The following is a 22,076-nucleotide window of genomic DNA, read 5'->3' on the forward strand; positions in this document are numbered from 1 at the left end:
AGCGTGCTTGTTCCTGCTTGAGACTTAAATTCTACCATAAACTATAAAAGATACATTTGCAATAAGTTTGCACTTCTTTCATATAAAACTTATTTACCATTTAACATGATTAAAAGCATTTAAATTTTAAGGAAGTGCTCTTTCTTTCTTTCAATGGTTGAATGAACTCCTGCTCAGGTTCTTTTGTTTCATGTTGGTTTTTGCTTTCAGTCATTTTGTTGCAGCAGCTGCTGAAAATCTGGATTAAATAATAAATTGGATTGGTAGCTGACAGTTCAAGAAGATTTATTGACACCAACTGGGACATTTGTTCAGTTGTAACAGAATGACAAAAAATATATAGGTTTGTCACACACACACACGCAAAAAGCAAAGATAGAATAAGCACTTTTTTTTATTACCACAAACTTAAACTCATAACCTGATCTCAAACTTCTCAGTTAATGTCTTTTGGACACAACCTCTCAAAGTCTGGACTCAGAAACCTCCAGTTCATTCAATTTGCAAACTGCTGACTTCTACTGTTGCCATAACAGTAAAGCACATTTAACAGGATTATATGCTGAATGCATATTTCTTTTATTTGATATTTTATTCACAGCTTCCCTCACAGTTATGCTCAGAATTTTCTGTCCATGTTTGTGTTCTGTTTGCTGCTGTGATGAGCTGTCATTCCCTCAGGTGTTAATAAAACAAACCTTTGTGATGCCAGAGGGCTGAACGGTGTCAGAGATCATGTCACTGTCAAATTCAACCGAAGAAATTTTCACACATGTGGTTTAAAAAGAATTTGAGAATGCAGGGTTATGGGGTGGGTGTGTACACTCAACACTTTTAATGATAGTGTCTTTTTATTGTTTGAGACAGATTCTTCACTAATTGGTAGCATTAATGGCTGTTTCTACCACAGCCAGCATCATGATTAGAAGTCGTTTGCTCATCTGAAAAAAAGAGAGAGGTGTGGCTTGCTTATACATGTGAATCAATTATTTATAAAATATTTAGTAAAGGATATACATATGTTGTACTTTTAATATTACTTAATATTAATAAAGCTTTAAAGTAAGCTCTTCCGTTGAAATATTCTCGGTAAATGGTTGTGAGTGAAAAGGAGATTATGATATTTTGTGTGAAAAAAATGTATTTTCCATCGTGGCAATATTTTTCCATGTTCTTAAAAGCCTTTTAGTGATTTGCTGCAGACAGTTAAAGTAGACAATGATTCATACATCTGGGTTTGAATGTCTGCCCTCAGTGTGAGTCAGAAGATGAACTGACTTTATGACCTAAAAGCTGTCGATTTATATGACATCCATGAGGCATGTCTGTAATCACAACAAGAAGAAAATATGTTTTATTCATTTTTCTTATAATTGTAATACATGTAAAATTATGCAGTTAACTTACTTTAATCTTTTATAAACTTTTGCTTTCCAAAGATGGATTTTTTTTAAACTTGTCTTAAAAAATAATTGCCAATATAGGGCAGAATTTCTACCAGACTCAACTTTTCTTGACAAAAACTTTTTTTTTTTTAATTGCCAAATGTCCTGACAAATGGCAAAAGGCTAATTTGACGTCTGTCTTGCATCTTGTCTCTTCTCTGAGCTCTATACAGCCAGTAAAAGTCAGTCTCTTGCTCTATGTCTCTTTCTTTTCCCTCTGATAATGTCCATTTGTAGTTCTTTTAGTAAACATAAGAATAAGTCAACGTTTCCCATTTTAAAAGTATTTATGAATTATGTCTCCCTTTACATAACCAAAGCATGACGCACTTGCCCCACAGTGGGTGAAGGACTATCTCTGGTTGAAAGATATAATGAGTTCATTCTGCAGCTTTAATTACTCCTTGAGGGATGCAAAGTTTTACTGAAGGAGTTTAAAGTTGTTTGCCAGCACTCTTTCAGATCTCAGTGTTACAAAAACAGGTGTTTTGAGCTCCTGCTCTGCATTTGTCTACATAATTACATGGATTATCTGAAACTGAGAGGGTATTGTGAAAAGATGTCTGACAATAAACTGTCTGAAATTATTAACCCATTTTAATAGGAAGAAGATATAAAACCTGAATTCCTTCTGAAGTTTTTATTTATTTATTATTAAAAAAAAAAACTGAGAACTACTCGACTTTCAAGTTTGTTTGAGGGCCGCCAAGACAACAGCTGTCCAGTAAAGGTTGCTGGCCTTGTCCCATAGGCACAGACAGATCTCCAGTTTCTCTTAATCTTTTGATGATGTCATGCCCTGTAATCGGTCAGACCTGCAAAGACTTTGCAATCTGACATTGAAAAACATTGTGTTTTATGAATTACATAACATTTTTTATGTAATTTATGTTCTTTATGTATGAAAAATTGGCTCATGTGATATCAAGTGTTTTTAGTTAGCATTTTGATCAGATTTTAAGATGTCCCAAGATTTCTGGAATTTGGGTTGTATAAGTATATTTTAACGGCATTACTTTTTGTCAAATAAACTTTAAGTCTTTCCAAAGACATTTGCTTTTGAGAGTATTAATTTGGATATCTTCCATTTATTCCTATTATTGAAACTTGCAGAATTCAGGTTGTCTTGTCAAAAGACCTGGTTTGGATTTTACAGCCTGAATAATTTTTGACAATTGTTGGCATTGTATACATTTAATTAAAAAAGAAAAAAAAACATCTGATTTCAATCATTATTTGTAAAATGTTGACATTAGACAGTGAAAATGTACCTCCATGTATAGGAAGGAATCTATGCTGTATAAATACTGCAAAGAGAATTTTAATTTATTTTTTTTTACATCACTGCTACTTTTGAGTAGTCAAAATAGGCAATAGACTGAGGCAATAGAAGTGCCTTAAAACCTAGAACAAGCCTCCAAAATGTTCCTGCATGGAGCCAGGATTCAAGCCAGCAGCATTTTTTTTCTCTGATCATTAATATTTGTTCCTTTCTTGCCCTGGAACAGGTGGAGAACAGAAGGTGGTTCAGCTCTCCAAGCAGGAAACAAAGCTGCTCATCAAAGACTTTGACTCCTCTAAGGAGTACAGCTTTACGATCACTGCAGTAAAAGGTGGACAGGAGAGCAAACCTCTTCAGGGGAAATTTGAAGGTAAGAGGCAAACAAAATGAGAACTGAGGTTGGTGACTTGTCAGACACTTAAATAAATGCTCCGACTGATTATACAGACAGAAATGAGTCAGATAGATATCAGCCAAAACTAGTTGTTGGTAAACTTTGAACAAAATCTTAATGATATAGAGGCTATCGTTCCTAGTTGATCACTATGTGACACAAAATTGCTGTGCTGGCTCCAATCAGTGGTGTCACAGCTGGTGCTTCCATCAACGATAACTGGCAGAGTCTGATTTAAGTATGGCCACAAAGGTAGCATTCCTGAAAGTCGCAGGTGTACACAGGGTTCATATGCAGTCTTGCATATGCTCTGTATAGATTTTAGAGCTATTTTCCTCACTAGATTTCTATTCACAAAGAAAGCTAAAGACACACTATTGTTGTTGTTATATTAGAAGAAGTAAACACTGTCTGACCAAAAAGTAGTTGACGCCTAGATTTAACAAAGCATATAGCTGCAAACATGGTAACAGTATGGTTGATTATCTTTCAACTGTAACAAGTTTTTTTAATCCCATCTGATGCAATGAGTAGCTTCTCAAACAGTCATGTAAAAAGATGCATCCGGTGGCTGTGGGGATGATACTTGTCTGTTGAAGAAGGGTCAAATCATTGGCATGCATCAAACAGAGAAAACAAATAAAGAGGTTGCAGAAGCAACTTAAACTGGGTTAAAAAGTGTCCAATGCATTATAAAAACTGAAAGGATGGTTTCGGACCATTGTCTTTCAGGACGGAATTAGGTAGAATAAAAATCCTGAATGATGGTAACCTGCAATCACTTAACATTTGGTGAAAATAAATTGAAGAAAAACAACAGTAGAACTCGGGGCTATGTTTAATAGTGAAAGTAAGAGGATTTCCACATACACAATGTGAAGAGAACTGACTGAACAGCTGTGTAGCCATAAGAAATCTGCTAATCAGTAAAGCTAACCAGAAAAAAAGCTTTCACTTGCTGGAGGCCCTAAATATTGGACCAACGAGCAATGGAAGGAGGCCAGATTTATTCTGTTCTGGAGTGATGGGTGCATCAGGGTAAGAAGAGAGGCTAATGTAGTGATGCAGCCTCATCCTAGTATCTACTGGACACTAGGCTGAAGCTGTGGGGCAACCTATTATCTGGGTTTGCTGCAGTTGTTTAGGTCAGCCGCTATGTCAATATACTGAATGAGCAGGTTATTCCATGGATGTAATAACCGTCCATGATTCCCTGATGGCACAGGCATATTCCAAGATAACAGGATTCACAGAGCTGAAACTGTCCAGACATGAACCACAGTGAGCATCTTTTGGATGAGCTTGAGAGGGCTTTTTTTGAGTAGTCAGACTCTCCCTTCACCAGTACAAGATCTTGGTGAAAAATGAATGGAACACTGGATGGAACTAAATCCTGTAACACTACAGAAGCGTATAGAAACAATGCCTCAGTAAATGCTGCTGGAATCAAAGCTAAAGGTGGTCCTATGGAATAATGTTTTTCCAAATTCTATTGATTTCATGGCATTTAATGGTATTGTGTTTTTTCCCATGCATGATGATGATCACATTTTCTTCAGGAAGAATTACAGCAAAACTTCTTCAACTTCAGCATCTACTATAGCTGCATATTCACAACTTTATCCATTTTCCTCACTCAGCATCTTCAATAACACAGATGTTCTGCTGCATGCATGCTTAATGGTGCAGCAAAGAAAAACAAAATTTACGTCACAGCAAAACTAAAATCTGCTGTATAAGTGCTGTAGGTAGCTGTCAGAGATAAATATGTCAGAGATAATGCAGCCTGCATGCAAACATTAGGTCCACAACACCTCCAAATGCTCGGATATTCTCGGCCCAATGTTAGCTACATGCCATGATGTGTCTTGTTTTATTGAAAGAGGTTCAAAACCAGTAATTATGGTCATAAACTAAGTAGGAAAACAGTATCGTATCAAACGAGAAGTCGTATACTTTCTATATTGACTTCTGTCTTCCTACATTTTGCTAAAAGGATGATCACCCTCTGTTGGCCATTAAAACGACTGCAGGTTAAAGGTACTTTCATAAAAGTCAAAAGTGGTAACATCTGATCATTTACTCACTCTTTGCACATAGATTTTGTTGCTTTTCAGATTAACATGACAATCTATGTCATCTTATTTCAGCCTAATCAAACTACTTTACATCAGACTAACAAAATATACAAGCTCCAGTCACTGGAACTAGAACTCTGTTTTATGTAATAGAGTGCAAATATTCAGTAGCATACATATTGTGTATTGTAGATGTTTTCACTCATTACAACAGTTGCCTGCAAAAATAACATGAAATCATAAAGTTAGAGACAGGTCAGGTATGGAATTTATAAATGTAAATAGCCTGCTTCCTCTACAGTAATATATGAGTGTTTAGCTGACTTTGGAGTCCTTTTCCTCCTATTGAATATTTAACAAATTGGAAAGGTGATTAATAGAGGAAACTTGGAACAGAATGAAAATTAACCTGTGTTATTTTTCTCTTTTGAGTCATAATTCATGTAGATAAGTTGTGCCCTGATGGATCCCTCCGCTTTTCAGTAACACCTTCTTTTGAATGCGACTTTATTGGAAGCTATAGAGTGAGATTAGTTTATCTAAGCAACACCACTCAGTTCACTGCTGGAGGTTTTAAGGTTGGAGTCAATGGAAGTTTAAATTCTATATCTGACAATGATCTTCAGCAAACTGCTGTTATTTTTGTATCATGCTGTGTTTCAGAAAAACAGAAGCAGTAGTGATAAATCTTTTAGCAGGTTTTCATTGCACACATCTGCAGGTGCTTATTGTTTCCTGTATAAATACCAGGACAGAAAACCATTTTGACTCAGTCAACACTGATTAAATTTCTTTGTTTTTTTATTGTTTAATTTTCATGACTGATTGGACACTGCATGCAAAATATATCTTCAAACCTGCTGTACCATGCTGTAATGTAAACTGCTCAAAATGAAGTTGTCATTCTTTTGAGACTAAACGTCAAAATACTAAATTTTCATTCTGAAAATATTCAAGATGAAAAGTCACTGTAAAAAAAAGCAAAAACAAACTAATATTAAAATAATGTTTTGATTTTTATAAGTTGATTGAATCATGTGTGTATGATGACGACACAATATGGATATTTTGTACTTTAACTATGATAATTTTTGCTAACTTCATATTTTATTCCCAGTTATTCTTTCTCCTTTTTTACATCTGCTTGGAATATTTCTGACTTAAAGGTTTGATTTTATTCGTGACTTTGTATCACATTGAAATATTTTTTTTTACATTTTGTTGTATGGGCTCATTGATTTTTAAATTTATTCATGGAGATGGCATAATAAGTAAGAGATTTGTTTATTTTTACATTTTGCTTCTTTTTATTCCTGTTATCGATTGATGATTTTATTCTGTGTGTGTGATTTGTTATCTCTTCCAGCTCAGCGATCAGGTGTTGAAATTGTTCAGCCCCAAAGGAGACAGAACAGTGACATCAGACAGGAGAATGAGATCTCAGAAGGTAAGCCTTCAGCAGAGTGACAGATGGCAAACCAGGTGAAAAGAAAAGAAAAAAAAACGATTGAGACACAAGTCTGTCGGAAGATTCCCATCATTTGAATCCGAGACCCTCACTGTGAAATGAGAGAAGCGGAAGGTTTAGAATGTCATCTCGGAAAGACAAGCTGCCACTCCGAAGGAACAAATTGTAAAAGAAAGGAAAAAGAAAAGCGTGAAGACATTGTGTCTCTTTTCATCTTATTTTTTAAAGTCACTGCACAGTCTTTGGTTTTTTTCTTCTTTAGTTTCTTTTTCTTTTAACTAAGACTTACTGATTAAAACCAAATGAAAGTTTCATGATAAGGAACGTGGATGATGAAGAGGCCACTGAGTTTTAGCGCTAATGTGCTGCCTGTTGGTGGGTAACAAGTTCATTTACCCTGAAAGTCAAGACAGTTTCTCTCCCTTCCCTGTGCTCTTTCTGAGCACAGCCATTTCGTGATGGCTTACAATTACAGTTCTCACACATCCGAACACAGAAAGCCTCACCGAGTTTTGTCTCAAGAAAATGGAGGGAAAGGAAATAAAACGGTGTGAAAAAGCGGATTTAAGCGATAAGCTGTAGTGATCAGGAAACAAATCGAGAGAGGAGCGCAAACAAGCCAATTATGGTCTTGAAAGTGATTGTAAGGACTGCATGCTGGGCCGAACAATCAAATGGCAAAAGCAGGCAGCAGGGAACATAGAAAAACCCAGGAGTGTCTGAATTTCAGCACTGTGTTCCATATTAAAAGCCACAATAGAAATAGGTTGTATAATCTATTGTCTCTTTCTGATTCAGATTCATGCCTCAACAATTTAGGCTTTATACTTTTTTTTGTAAAGTTTATCAAGTTTGTGAATGTTACTTGTGAGTTTGCATGATTTCCATGGTTTTATGCTCCTGTAAATGTATATAACTGCATCAAATGAACATTGTTTCCACTGATTTTCAATAAATATGTCTTACTGAAAAACATCCAGCAGCATAAATGCAGGATTGTTGTCTTACCGTGTTTTGTTGACAGAAATGTGCTGTTTTGCCGTGTTCCTTTGCAGCTTTGTGTGCAAGTGGTGTTGCGTTTGAAGCCTTGAAACGCTGGAGTTGTGTTGGTGAAGGTGCAGAGAGAATGTCTGGCAGACTGCGAGTCACTGTCTTCAACCAAAATTACAGCTTGTGCTTTGAAAATTGTCACAATGGGATAAATATATGACATTTCACATTTTTGTGTCTTTGTGAATCTAAGTGCAGCTCAGTCAGCTTAAAGTTTTTGGTTGTTTTTATGTTAAAAAGTTTAGATTTGTATTTAGTTGTAAAAAAAAAAAAAAGAAAAACAAGGCAACAGACATCAGTTTTCACTTCATCACATTCAACTTTATAAAACCGTTAAATTTGTAAATGGTGTATGAACTTGTACTTATACAGCACTTTTCCAGTCATGCCAACCACTCAAAGTGCTTAACACTGCGTGACACATTCACCCATTCACTCACACACACACACACACACACTTATAACCCAATTAGGGTACAATGCAGGGTTTAGTGTCTTGCCCAGAGACACTTCAGAAACCTTTCCGGTTTAAAGACGACTGCTTTTACTCCTGAGATATACAACACACCTAATATTGTAAATATTGGAGATTTTTTTCACATCATTGAACACATATCCAACATGTTTTCTTTCAACGGATATCTCAAGGTCACGTTAATCTTTCTTTAAGTTACATTAAATTATGTAGTTAGATTAACTGAATGACTCCATTGGGGATTTAAGCATCTGCCACAGAAAGTCTTGCAATGATTTACGAGTGACTTACCCCGGCGATCCACTGAGCGCAGAAGCGTTGTAGAAGCGGTATGCCGAGCTTTACGTCACCTTGTTTCACCAGCCCAGTTTCAGAGCGGAACATATGTGTCACAGTTCACATGAGGATTGCGTCATAATCTGGTGTAGGCCTTTTCAAAATGCTTTATAAAAAGGCTTTAAAGTGAGCAATAAACCAGCAACTAAATTAGCTTGAACAGATTGACCGTCTCACGTGCTGCTCTTTATTTCTTTATTGTAGGGATATGTGGTGTCAAAACAAAAGATTACAGAATGGCGTAGCTTTCCTCCTCCTAGATAAATGCATGTTTTCCATGGTGTCATTTATCTATTAAGTGAAACTGTCTTTCACCTTACGGCTTGGTGCAGGTTCCACCAGTAATGAATAAATGTAGATGTTTCAGAGTGAAATGCATCCAAAGTGGACATGTAGTCCTTTACTGACAAAATCCAGTGGATCCACTTTGGTTTTTATCGGCTGATTTCCTCCCTGAACGGTCCGCTCTGCTTCAAATTAACGTGATTTCAAAACAGCAAGCAGCAAAAATAGAAACGATGCATATTTTAAAGAAGTGGAAAGCGGCCAGTTCAGAAACCCAACGCAGCACACCTGGTAGACCCAGTACTGTTGACTGGTGTTGGCGCGGTCAGCTGCGATGATGCAGCACTTTCACATTCAGTGGGACCAAGGGGTGAAAATGCAATAACCTTATTTTGGTTTGACGTTTGATATCTTACGTGAAGTTTTGACAGTCTGACATGAACTGTTGCTGAATTAAAAGCACTGTGTTATTCAGGTTTTATGAATAAAGTTTTTTTTCATTGAGCTTGTGTTCTTAAGGATTTTATGTGAAATTAATTGGTTTCACTTGATGGATTTAGAAGAGACCCAATTCAGTGGCTTTTGTTGTTTTTGGAGACTGTTTTCTGTGATCACAAAAAAACCCCATCTTAATTAAACATCCTTCTTCTGTTCATGACTTGCAGAAAGAGAAGCAGAGAGAGAGAGGGAAAGAGTGAGAGGGAAATGCTTGAGCTAGCGTAACACTTTGAAGGAAGAACAATTAACGGAACAGAGAACAGCTGTTGCAGAACATCATCGGCTCCCTGTTTTACAACTTGTTACACAAATATGGTCGAGACCAGATCAGTCATTTTGCTTTGACATCACTTCCAGCTTGCCAGATGTTGCAGATGTTTTAAAGAGGCTGCTAGACTTTTCAAATTGTGCTGCTCAAATCAAGTTAAAAGGAAAATGATGGCAAACTGATGGAAGAGAAGGAGGAAGCGAGGAGAGACTCCAGAGGGACCTGATCCAAAATGCTGAGTAATTACAGCTTGGACTTTCCATAAATGTTCTTTTTCTGTCCCATTACAGCCGCATGGGCACTGCAAGATTACAAATCTGTGTCAGACCTCTATGGTTTCTTCTTTTGCTGTCACTGTGCAAGTCTAGCAGTTATCATATGTAATAAATACTTTTCCTAACAGATTAGACAGAATTTGTTTTAATGTCTTCCCTCAATGCCTAGTAATGTTCTTCTTAGTATATTACAGATGTATAGTTTGGTTTTATTCCCCTTCTCCACCCCCTTCTGCAACATTTAAACCTCCTGTCCAGAACTTATGTCTCAATTATCTCAATTTTGTTCACATATTGTTGCACGGAAGTTTAAATTCATCTTGTCAAGCAGCTAGATGGTCATGGATTTTGTTAAACACAAAGCTGATTTTGTGTCACAGTTGTCTAGAGGTTGGTGGCTTTTCCAGCAACAAGTTGTAATGGTCAGCAATGGTGGCTTCTGCAGACAGTTGGTGTAAATGCTAAATGTTCAAACACAGCTACAGGAAACCAGAACATTTTTAGTGGTTGAGGAAGATGATTTTCTGTGATTTTTTTTTAAAATCTAGTTTTGGACAGTTGTTTGTTTTATCTACTTATCGGATTTAAGTATTTTTTTCACCCACCTGTTAAGTATGTTTAGGAGCTATTGGAATTTTTCCAATTACATTACGAAGCACATAAGTTTAAATATTCTTCCAATAGACATTGGCAGGTTTCGAAATGTTGGTTATTTATATACTTGTTTAAAGGACAGACCAAATATTGGCCTTTGACTTGAAAATTTGTAATATATAATGTATTCCAGCAGCAGAAGCTTTTATAGGAGGAAGAATTCCATTAGTGGAAGTGTGAGATACAACCAGGACCAACATATTAACAGTTGGTGGTGTTTGTCAAAGATCCCATAGTGTGTGTTGTGTGTCATTGTTTTTGCTTGAGCTGTGTCAAGTGAAGTAGCTGTTTGTCCAGTATGTCAGATAATGTCTAGGGGGATGTTTAGGGGCAAGGAAAATGTGGTCTTAAACTGCCATGTGGACTATGGGTGTATGTGTGTTAGTGTTTTATCTATTTTGATGTAAATTGTTTTATAATGTAAAGCACTTTGCATTGTTTCTAAGCATGAAAAGTGCTATACAAATAAAGTTTGATTTGATGTCACTGTTTGCAGAAAGAGCAGACTGGATCAATTCATGTTTTTTTTTATCTGTATTTTAAGAAATGGGACGTTTCATGTTTAAGATGGTTGCTAAACATAAAGAATAATAAAAATAGATTGTCTGTTACACATCTATGTCGTTCTCATTTATTTCCTTAAATTCGCTTTAGCCGGTTGCAGCATCTGTTCCTTTTTTCATGGAGCAAATTGATGTCTTTGAAGCACTAATCCACCATTGCTGGTTGTGTGGATGCTGCTACCTGACATCTGCACCCGTACAACAGGCTTTGGCTGATGCTGAGGCTCTGTAGTGGAAATGAAACACTAGATTTTGCTTAATCCAGGAAATTGGGTAGCAGAGATTATGTTAAACACGGTGGCTTTTTTATGACTCAGTTGAAGTGATTACATATTTACTCAAAACCTGTGAAGGAATTTAAATAATGCTGATACGTGATGGCTGGAAAGCTGTTTCACCTACAAATTTGTTCTAGCATGGCTGAAATCTGCCCTCCTCTAACATTTTAATGACCCAAATCTGTGTAGAGACCACAGACCTTGTTGCTCCTGTCTTTTCATCTCTTATCTTTTCTTGCATTATTGGTGAAATTTCCAGCATTATGAAACTAATTAAGTTGTGGTTTGGTACAGTCAGATTTGCAGCTCAATGCTCCTCTGTCGTGGAAAGGTAGCTAAGTGACGCAACTTTGTTTGAACACTGTATCACTGACATTTTGAATATGATCTCTGCTCGTCTTGTTTAGACACGAGTCTTGTCAGTTGAAGTATTTTGTTTTGTCTGGCATGTGGTTTTGACTTCACTATTAGTTTTAGCTGCTCGTCTTCTCTTTGTAATGACATCGGCTTGCTACATGAGATGTTTGTTGGTGAAACTTCTTCCTGTGCTGTAGGGTTGGATTTACAATACATAATTTAAAAGTATATTACATGACAAAACCTGGAAGCCATTTTTCTTATAATTATTAATGTTCTGGCTTGATATCTTCTCAGTACCTGGTTTGTTTTTTTCATGGTCTGTCTTTTGGTTTGTCTTTGGTAAGTGGCAAAGCTGAGATCAGGTGACTGCCTTGGCCGTTGAATGACATCTGTTTTCTTTGCCTGGATTCTGACCTCAGAAAAACTCTGCTGCAACGTCATGTGGCGTAAGTTGTATAGTGTCGGTTTCTTAGCCTCAGAGCGCTTCTGGGTAGCAGTAGCTCTAGAAATGCACATAATAGGTGTTACTGTGCCATTGAATAAGTCCGGAACGCGGAGTTTTAGGTTGGAAAGTTATGTAATGTGTCCTTAAGCTAATCATCAGATGGGGGAAAGCATGAATATCCTTTGCAAAATTTTACAACAACACACCACATTAATTTGAGTCATGTGTGTTGTTGCAAGGATATGTTAAAAACCTGCAGTGTTGCTGCTTTCCTGGGACCAAGTTGAATAGCCCTGCTGTAAACTGTCAATAGAACAGTACTACCTGAGGGAGCAGTGTTGAACAGTATAGCTGACGTTTGATTGGGAAAAGGAACAAAGAAGAGGCCACAGTGTATTTATTGGCTGCACTGACCATCACCGTCTACTGCGCTACCTCCGCTTATGTCTTGACAAGTACCACTGTCTACATGATGGTTATTGTCTGAAACTGATGTCAAAACTTGGACGTGAACTCTGTCATGTCAACTTATAATTCCCATGTAGCTATGAGGGCACTGACATTTTAAATGGCTGTACCCATTTACCCATACATAAAGAGAGCATTAAAAGCCTTTAGGATGCATTCAACCCAAACTTTCTTAACTGAGCCCTTTTATTTGCTCAAAAGTCTGGTTTTGTGCATTGGCAAACACATCCCAATAGCTTAAACAGGCAAGTGGGCTATAAGGGAGATAGCTATAAATGTGTCAGCTATGTAATAGTGTGACATCGTAGTTGTGCTGCATGCACCCTGATGCAACAAGAACGATTTCGATGTGTTTTCCAGAGCATGTGGTATGCTTCAGACCTTATCCTTTCTTACATTCATCACTTTAAATAACCAAATAATCAATCTAAATAATGCTGATACAGATGTTTTCAATCAAACTCTCCTCTGACTTTTCTTTTTGTAAGTGTTACCACTATTTTGCATTTTGAGACGTCTGTTGAAGAAATGCTCTTGACTTGATCAATCTGTATGTTGATAAGAAATTTTCTTGATCAAGACAAAAATTCCTCTGATTCTGTTTCCTTTTTTAACTCATTGGCTGCCATCCATTGTTACAACAGAGAGCTCCCACACTGCCAGTGTTCTGGAGCATTTTGGTACATCTTTCAGAATGCACACAATATTGAGTTCTGTGACTGTAGATATAGAGTGCCGATTTGGCCGGGCTTGTCCGTCAGGGCGTCTTCGAGGTGCACAATTGAAGCACATTCACAACAGGTTGGATGTGTGCACCTCAAAGGCACACCGATGTGCACACCTGACCAAATCGGCTTTCCACAGAGACCACAAAACTGAAAAAGACGTATTTTTTTCGTATTTTGTGAGCATTCAGATTCCAAAAGATGTCTTTGGCAGCCAATGAGTTAAGAACCTATAAAATAGCTGATTTGACCTCATTAAACATATGCTTTCTAATAGATCTTGTCAGTTTTTCTGGCATTCTTTTTACATCTTTCACTTGCATCCACACTTTTACCAAGTTAAGCCACATGTTAAGTTTCTAAGAAATGCAACTAAATGAAAAGAGATTTTTCACTGTAGATCACTCATTAAGAAAAAGAAGCAAACCTGGCCTTGCTCATCAGTCACTTGTCTAGTCATTTCAAACCTCCAATTAGGAATTATTTCTTCTAATAAAATCCACCTTGGATTAAAGCTGAAAGCACATTTTATGGGACTGGGCAATAAAACAAATTCTCAAGATCAGGTTGTTATCACAGACATTGATGTCAATTTTATAAGCGTGAGACATTTACAGAGCCAGGTATTTATCCTTCAGCTCATTCCGATAGTTGGCAATAATACACCTCGAGCTGGTCGCTAGCTGCCAAGAAAACCCAATAAAACCAAATAAATGATAATGGGAAGAAAAACTGAGCAGAAATGAAGCAGTGAATGAATAAATGGTAAACAGACTGTAAGTCACTGAAGAAAGCGATGACCAGCTTTCTTTACTGGGGTCAGGACCAAGCTGAACTCCATCTGACAAAGTCACAAACAATGGCTACAGTTACATGCTTGTTTGTTTTTTTCAAAATGAATCATTCGGAATTAAATCATTTAGAAAAACAGTACTCTCTTGAGGGTCTACATGGAAATATTAATTCCGAATTGAAGTTTACATGGAAGCAGGTCTTTACTTAATTCCGCTTTGCATTGGTGGATTGGAGGTGGTTCTGATTGGACAGAGAACTGACGTAACGTATTGACGTCTATGTGTGTGTGTATGTGTGTATACGTGTATTTATATGCATATGTATGTATGTTTTTCTCTCTCTCTTTCTCTCTCTCTACGAGATGTTTTCTCTGTTTTCTGTTCTTTCTCTGTTCTCTTTGTATCTTTTTTCGATCCTCTCCAGTCTGGTTCAGCACGACTATACAAAGTCTGTAATACAAACAATTATACAAAATAAATAGAAAGTTAAATTAAGAATCCTGAATATCAAGTGGATCATTATATCTATAAAGCTCCCCTTGACAAAGTAAATTTGCTCAGCAGAATCCAGCATCCAGATTATCATTCTCCTTGCTTGAATGCTGGACAAGACAAAAAAACAAAGAACACTGCGTGGAACATGTGTCATTGGGAGCGGACAAGGTAACAAGCATGTATAGAACACCTGGAATTAACCTAGAGTGGAATTAATGCTTACACAAAAGAGGAATTATTCAGTTCAGATTTAAAATGAGAATAAACCAGCACTTACTTTTAATTACGTTTAATTTCAAATCATGTTTTTAATGCAGAAAAAAGTATTTACATAAGTGTCATTTTTCGTCAGTTTAAAGCTGAATTAACTTTTATTCGTAATTGAAGGAGAATTAAAACTCTCACGTTAACATGGCCAGTAAAGGCCCCATTACATACTGTTATAATATGGAAATAGGTTACTTCTAGTAAAAGTGATAAAGAACAATCTGCTAATTTTGGAAAACAGGAAGAATTTGTTTAATCTTAGTGACGATGTGGAAAACACATGGCAGTGCAGCTCAGCAGTTCTTGCAATGCGAGCACCAAACAATAAAGTGGCATGTCATCATTTGTAGCTGACATCCTCGTATGAACAGCATTATTTAAAAAACCAACTGGATTGTAACACCATTACACTTCTTTGTTTTATCAGAACTGCTGAACAAACAAAATAGTTCTGCTTAACTATTACAAAATACAGTAAAAAATAAAAAGTAAATATGCACATGCTGATTGAATCCTTCATGTCATCTCATGTAATGCCAAAATAATCAATAATTTAATTGCAAACATTTCTGAGGATTAAATTCTTGAAAAAGCAAACATAATATCTGAGCATCCATCCGTTTTGCCAAAACAACCATGCATATGTGTGTGACATTTAGTGTGTGTGCGTTCCTCTGCAAGTCATCTTGTATTTCTCCAAACTGGTCTAACCGATTGCAGACCAAAGAGGAAAGATGTGGGGGGTCAGAGGAGGCCTCTACCTTGTTCACATCCCCCCCTTTACTCAGCTCACAAAGACACACTCTCTCATATCAACACCCCACTAGAATTCCCTCCGGCTCTCCATTTTCATCAGCTTTCTGTTTTTTTTTCTTGTATCATGTTACCTTTCTGAACTGAGCTCTTTGAGCTCGTTCTTGCAACCTATAAATTTAGTGGGTATTTTTGGTTTATTCTGAATAAAACACAAATGTTAAGTTTGATATTCAGAAGTTGATTTTGAAGGGAAACTCTGTTGTTCTACTCCATTCAGATTGTTTGCATGCACAACCTGTGCATTTTTTTAAACTTGAGACTTGTTTTTATACATCAGGGTCTCTTAAGGTTTGCCAAAGTCTAGACCTTGAGAAATGTTTCTGTACCTTTTAGATGCAACCCTTCTCCAACACATCTGAGTCACATGAATGGCTCAGTACTAGATTTCTGCAGAGCTGAATGACATGCAGATGAACAAATTCAGCCATTTGATTACAGTGTGTTGGATGCAGGATATTAGATCTTGAGGACCAGACTTGGGGACCCTTGCCTTACATCCCACTTCTGTTTGCTCCGTTTTGTACTTTCCGAATACTTCTTGTGTCTTGTTCTGTTCCAACACTTTCACCTGTTTCTCTTTACTCTGCTTTTCATACTCAGTCCGTCCTTTGCCCACACTTGCTGAATACCACAGCTACAGCCGTGCAGGCCTGTTCTTGGGCTGCTGCCTTCCTGCCAATCAGACCTTTAACAGCTGCCTGGATGAGAGGCTGTCACTCAGAGGATTTGGCTGCTGGTGTTTTTTCTGGAGGTTTGATTTTCTTCCCAATGTGGAACAAAGATGCCAGTTTTTTTTTTTTTTTTCAGTTTATAGTATGTCCTGGAATAATGCCCCAATGTTAAGTGTAATATATAGAATTTAGCCCTTTGAGAGTGCAGAGCTTGCTTCTTCATGGTGGCAGATGGCAGTTGTAATTAACCTCACAGCAGTTACACTGGAGAGACCACCAGTGGCTCACACTTGTGCTGTTATGAAATATCTCCTGGCTTGCACACTTGTCTGTAGGCCATCCTTTTTATCCAAATACCTGCTATCAGTCTGAATAAACATCTAAGTTTAGCAGCTAAATCGCTACTTTGTATGAACACACGCAGTAAAAATCATCAGGTAAGATGAACAACAAAGCCAAATGCCAAACAGAAACTTTTAATCAACAGTCGATTTTCTTCTGTTTGACTTTGACATTCATTACTAAATGAAAAAGAAGATGGCAGGTGCACTGCGGGTGTCCCTCAAACCACTGGTGCTCCATAAGCATGGAGAAAGGTGCCTGGACCTGGATTTTCTCCATTTTTTGCATTCAGTCCTTTCTCCATTCATCACTTAAATGTTCAGACTGAATTAGCATCCGCTTATCATGTTTACCGACTCTATTTGCATCCTAATTTCTCTGTGCTGCATCTTTCTCTGATAAACCAGTTAGACCTAAGGCATCCCTGTGAACAGACTCTCTAATGAGCTGAATTGATTCTTAATGATTGTGTAAATTTGACCTAATAGGTTCTATCCAGTAACTTAGCAGTTCTGGATAGATATCTCTGTTGGAGCCTCTTTCCCAGCAATCGAATGAGAGCCTCAATTGCTCCAATGTTCCCTTACCTTCTTAAACCTCCTCTTGTTTCCCATTGGTATTTTTTGTAGGTCTCTTAATGTTGGTGTTGCTAGGGTTCGCCATATTGCTACTGCCTATTGATGTTTGTCAATTAGAAATCTTTTGTTTATCACTCTGGATGTTAAAATCCCAAAAGATCTTTATTTTTTCTTGCATTTCACACCCTGGACTGTCTCAGCCTGCACCTGGTGTCCTGTTGTGGTGAACTGTGGTTATTATTGCTCTTGTGCTGCCATGATTAATGTCCCTGTGCTGTCTTTCTGAGCTAATACACTGATATCTGTGAAGTTACTTTAAGAGGTCCTGATGGATATTTACTAATATATTTAGAGCACGATACATTAGTAGAATGAACAGATTTTGCAGGTTTTGTCAAGTGACCTTTTCACCCTTTTGGCTAAAACTAAGCTAAAACTAAACATGGGAAATGCCGTTTATTTAGTAGCTTATCGAGGGGCTTGCACCTTCACTTCTTAACCTTCATCACTCAAACTATTTGTGTGTTCAATTCTCTTGTCGGCTGTCCTCCATGGTGTGATGGATTAGGAGTGTAAACTGACACGAGAGCACTATAACTCATCTAATCTGTCTTGTTGCTCTCAGAGTGCCCATGTGGAATCCACAGGTGTCCCTGCAGGTCAGCACATACAGTGCACCTGTCTGCCCGCTTCTCTGGTCTTGTTTTCATTATCTGAAATTTTGGCTTTGATAAACAAACCGTAACGGTGAAGTCAGGACACGTCTCTCCGTTCATATCCACACTGTGGATTGATGCTGCATGATTAAGAACCCCTGAGCGTCTAGCTGTTTTTGGGGACTTGAAGTAATGTTTGTTCTGTAACTGCTAAGACCAGCTGAGCCATCTTGGACTAAACATAAGCCCTGAAAAGCACTCCCCACATCCCTTTTACAAGACAAGATTATTGTGAAGGAACAAAAACAAGCAAACTAAAAACAACAAGTTTTTTATTTTTGGCTAATAAAAGCCAACAGAGTGAAAATGCAGCCTTATAAAGATTCATAAGTGATTTTTCTTTTTTTTTTTTTTTTATAAATATTTTATTCATTTTGCTGATAGAACCACCAGCTGGCTACTTAGGTATGAAAAGAAAGTGCTTGGTAGCCTTTAAAAAATTTGTTCTTGGAGACATTTGTATGACAGATAATCAGAGTCAGTGCAGGGGACTTGGGGGAGGATGATGCACGTTTACTGTTATTGTTTTCTTGTTGCAAAAGAAAGAGCTTTTTGCTCAAAGATGGCAGCTATAGAAAGTACATTCACTGTTGTTCAATGCCTAAATTGAATCAATGTTATTCATTAATGTTGCTATTTTCAAACCTAGATTAAATCTGAAAGTGCAGTTACCAATGATCATTCCCAGGATGCCACATACGAATGTTCTTTCAAAGTAGGTTTGTGTTTTTAGGGTGTAGCAAAGTGGCTTTTGGATTAAGTGCACCAACATGCTGGATGAGGTAATATTTGACAGCAGGAGCTCTGGCTTTATTATGACAAGAGTACACGTTAGATCAGTGCAGTGTATAAGTAATGCTGGAATGATCTGTATTGGATATATGCAGAAGCAGACTTTATAAAAAAATATATTTATTCACCACATTTAATTTATGGCTGCAGAAAGACTGAAGAAAATTCAGTTTCTGCTTCACTTAAGTGATTAAATGAGCTCTGTGCTCATAGTTTCTGCTATAAATATGATCACATTTATGCTGCAATACTCTGAAAACTGCCAGCTGAGGAGAAACATTTAATGTGAATGTGTGTGTAGCAGTTCATCAGTTTGCTTTGCAGACTATGATTAATGTCAATAAAGGTAAGGTCACAGTCTCACGTCAGAAGATTTAGATAATAAATTAACTGCTGCTGCGCTGTGCGCATACATTTCGCAGTTGTTCAGGGGTGTTTGAACCCAAAGTTGCAAACCAACTTTTCTTTGAGTGGAACTGAAATATTTTAAGATGATCAATAATTTTAATTTTCATGATATTTTTGAGAAAAGTGAAGAAAACTCTTGCTAGTGACTAACTGCGACTGAATTACAAGACTTATTTACCTGTGAGGCAAGCAATAATTCGGTCTCTCTGAAGACTTGTTTGTCATCAGCCGTTTCCAACTTAGAAAAACTGATGTTCTTTTCTGCTTTAGCCCATCCCAAAATAATGTGAAATCTTCATAAAGCTACAGTAGGGGCAGTTTTCCAGGAGTGTTTTTTACTGCCTTTTTTGCTTTTTGCTGCGTTTTTGCTGTCTTTTCCCATCCTGACTGCAACAAATTAAGTGGTGTTATGTACAGACACACACACACACATACACACACACACAAAAGTAGTCACCTGAGGAACGGACAGGACAGAAAAAACACCATCCAATCATTTTTATCAAGCCGTTCTAAAAGATTGAATGGTGATATGTCAGTCAAACTCCCTTGCTCCCTCAACCCCTCTGCACGTGCATCTCTCTGTGCACGAGTCACACATTCTCAGAGGCTTTAAGCACCTATAAAGGTAACATAGCGAGAGCCAGAGCTTGGCTAGTTACATTAGCTAACATACTGCATCAAAGTACGTCATAGACTTAAACCTTTTGGAATATGCAGTGCAGGTTTCTGTGCTTTGGAGGCGTTGGCTTCTGGAGGTAGTCTGAAAAAAAGGATGTGGACTTTTGAATGATGTATTTTCATAATGTAGCTTTTTTCACATTATGGGATAATTATGATCATCCATTTCTCAAAGTTGTATCCCTAAACTTCTACCGAAACTACACTCCCAACCAGCATCTTTCTCACTTTTTAACTCTTTTTCACATATTCTGTTGATCCTGGAAAATTTGGATATTTTAAACTGATTTGGGCCACTTACAGGTGAAAACATCCACTCTGCTTATAGGCAGATGGAGGATGTTTTTTACACTCCCCTTAACACACAACGGCTGTTTCCCTGTCACCAGTCCACCAGCATAGTAGTTGTTTCTGTCAGAGCCCTCCTGTCGACAGCTTGGGGCGTGTTTTTAGCTGTAAAATACCTGTAATGGGTTGTTCTGATGACACACCACACCTTGAAGTCACCTGTTAGAAGTTTTATGTGGAGGAGATCTAGTTACATGATCCTGTGTGACAGTAAAAATTCTACTTTTGTCTGTTTCTGACTCTGATGTGGCAGCTCTGATTCAGTACAACACTTCTTATGTACACTTTTAAAATCTTTTATTGCAGTAGAGAGTTTTCCATTTGCATTGGTGTGACATAAAGTTAAAACCTAAAATTTTTTGACAAATTATTTTTGTTTTGCTGAAATTCATATTTACAGGCATCCAACAAGTACCCTTGTTAATGCTGCTGCAGTAATCTAAAACGATCAAATTTTTGGGTTAAACTAAGTATTACACAATACACGAAAATAATTCCTTCAACAAACACCTTATACTTATGTAATTTAAAGAGAGGAACAATCAATTTTGTCTTTTCATGTTTGCATGTGGTGTTTGAGGGTTACATGATGGTTGTTTGAGCTTGACTAAAGCTTGACTGATACAATATTAGATGGAAAGAGTCTCATGAAAGCTTTTGTGTGTAGATTTATGGGATATATTTTTGTCAGCACCCTAAATAGTTGATGTGAAACTGCTTTTTAGATTTTGGGAGGCATGTGCGGGCTTGCTGCATTACGGATGCATGAAAACGTATTGAACTCTAAACTCAGCTGGAATCCAAACTATTCTAGGCAATGTTTCAGTGACCCATCAGAAGTAACGCGCACTGTTTGTATCAGTCTTAAGGTTGCAAGTTACTTCACAGTCTTCTTTTTGTAGTCGGCTCATCTGTGTGCAGAGCAGAGACTGCGAGGTGTGTGTGTGTGTGTGTGTGTGTGTGTGTGTGTGTGTGTTTCTACATTCCTGAACCTGGTGTATGTGAAGTACAAGTGCTTATTAGGATAGAAAAAATCAGGTGAGCCAAAGGTGAAGCTAATCATTTGTTTTTCTTTCACTCACAAACTATAAATCACATACTTGTCACAAAGCTATGGATTATTGCATTTGTCAAAAAGGTGTGTGTGTGTGTGTAAACATAGATTACTGTGATTTCATAGTCATGTTTGTGTATATAAGTTTAGCTGAGTGAAGTTGAATATTTTGTGTTGCACTTTTAACCAGGGTTTTGCCTACTTTGTGCTCTGAACTGAATCGGTTAGTTTGGTTTTATGAACTTGCGTGTTTTATTTGGAAAGTAAAAAGACGTGATTGGTTCATATTTTCATTTTGGTGTTGGACTTTAGACACGTAGAGACAGCAAAGAGTTGGGAAGTTAGTGTTGATATTGAATGGTTACCTTACAGGCTTAAAAAACTGATGTAAATGTCAGCAGATTTAAAATCAACTCTCATGAACTCTGTAACTCTGTGGTACATCCCACCAGTTACCACATTAAAGTGGGAATACAAGACGTGTGATAATGACCCAACAGTTTAAACATTATCTTGCGGCTACACTCATCTGTGAAGTCAGGTGGCATTTTCAAACTTCTTTGTGGACTAGTTTTCCATAACTGACAAAAACAGATTGATAAAGAACACTCAGGACGGGAAAAAAAAAAAAGTCCCGATGGAGGCTGTTTCAGTCAGTTGAGTTTCTCCAAACGTTCATGTTGACATGTTGACATTAATGAAACCAACAAATGCTGGCTCAATTTTTAACATAATGCGCCACAAAAATTACTGAAATGACTGCCATA

General features: G+C 37.3%; 1 protein-coding gene across 1 annotated transcript in view; it reads left to right on the forward strand.

Moving 5' to 3' along the window:
• col14a1b (collagen, type XIV, alpha 1b) overlaps positions 1 to 22,076 on the forward strand; it is a gene marked incomplete at both ends in the record, with an annotated part of 235,584 nt that overhangs the window by 17,508 nt on the left and 196,000 nt on the right. Inside the window, 2 exons of the mRNA XM_079259296.1 lie at positions 2,954 to 3,097; positions 6,566 to 6,646. Of these exons, the coding sequence (XP_079115422.1) occupies positions 2,954 to 3,097; positions 6,566 to 6,646 (225 nt within the window). The remainder of the gene's footprint in view (positions 1 to 2,953; positions 3,098 to 6,565; positions 6,647 to 22,076) is intronic.

The sequence above is a fragment of the Telmatherina bonti genome, assembly GCF_933228915.1.
Source record: "Telmatherina bonti genome assembly, chromosome: 19".
NCBI classification, from domain to species: Eukaryota; Metazoa; Chordata; class Actinopteri; order Atheriniformes; family Telmatherinidae; genus Telmatherina; species Telmatherina bonti.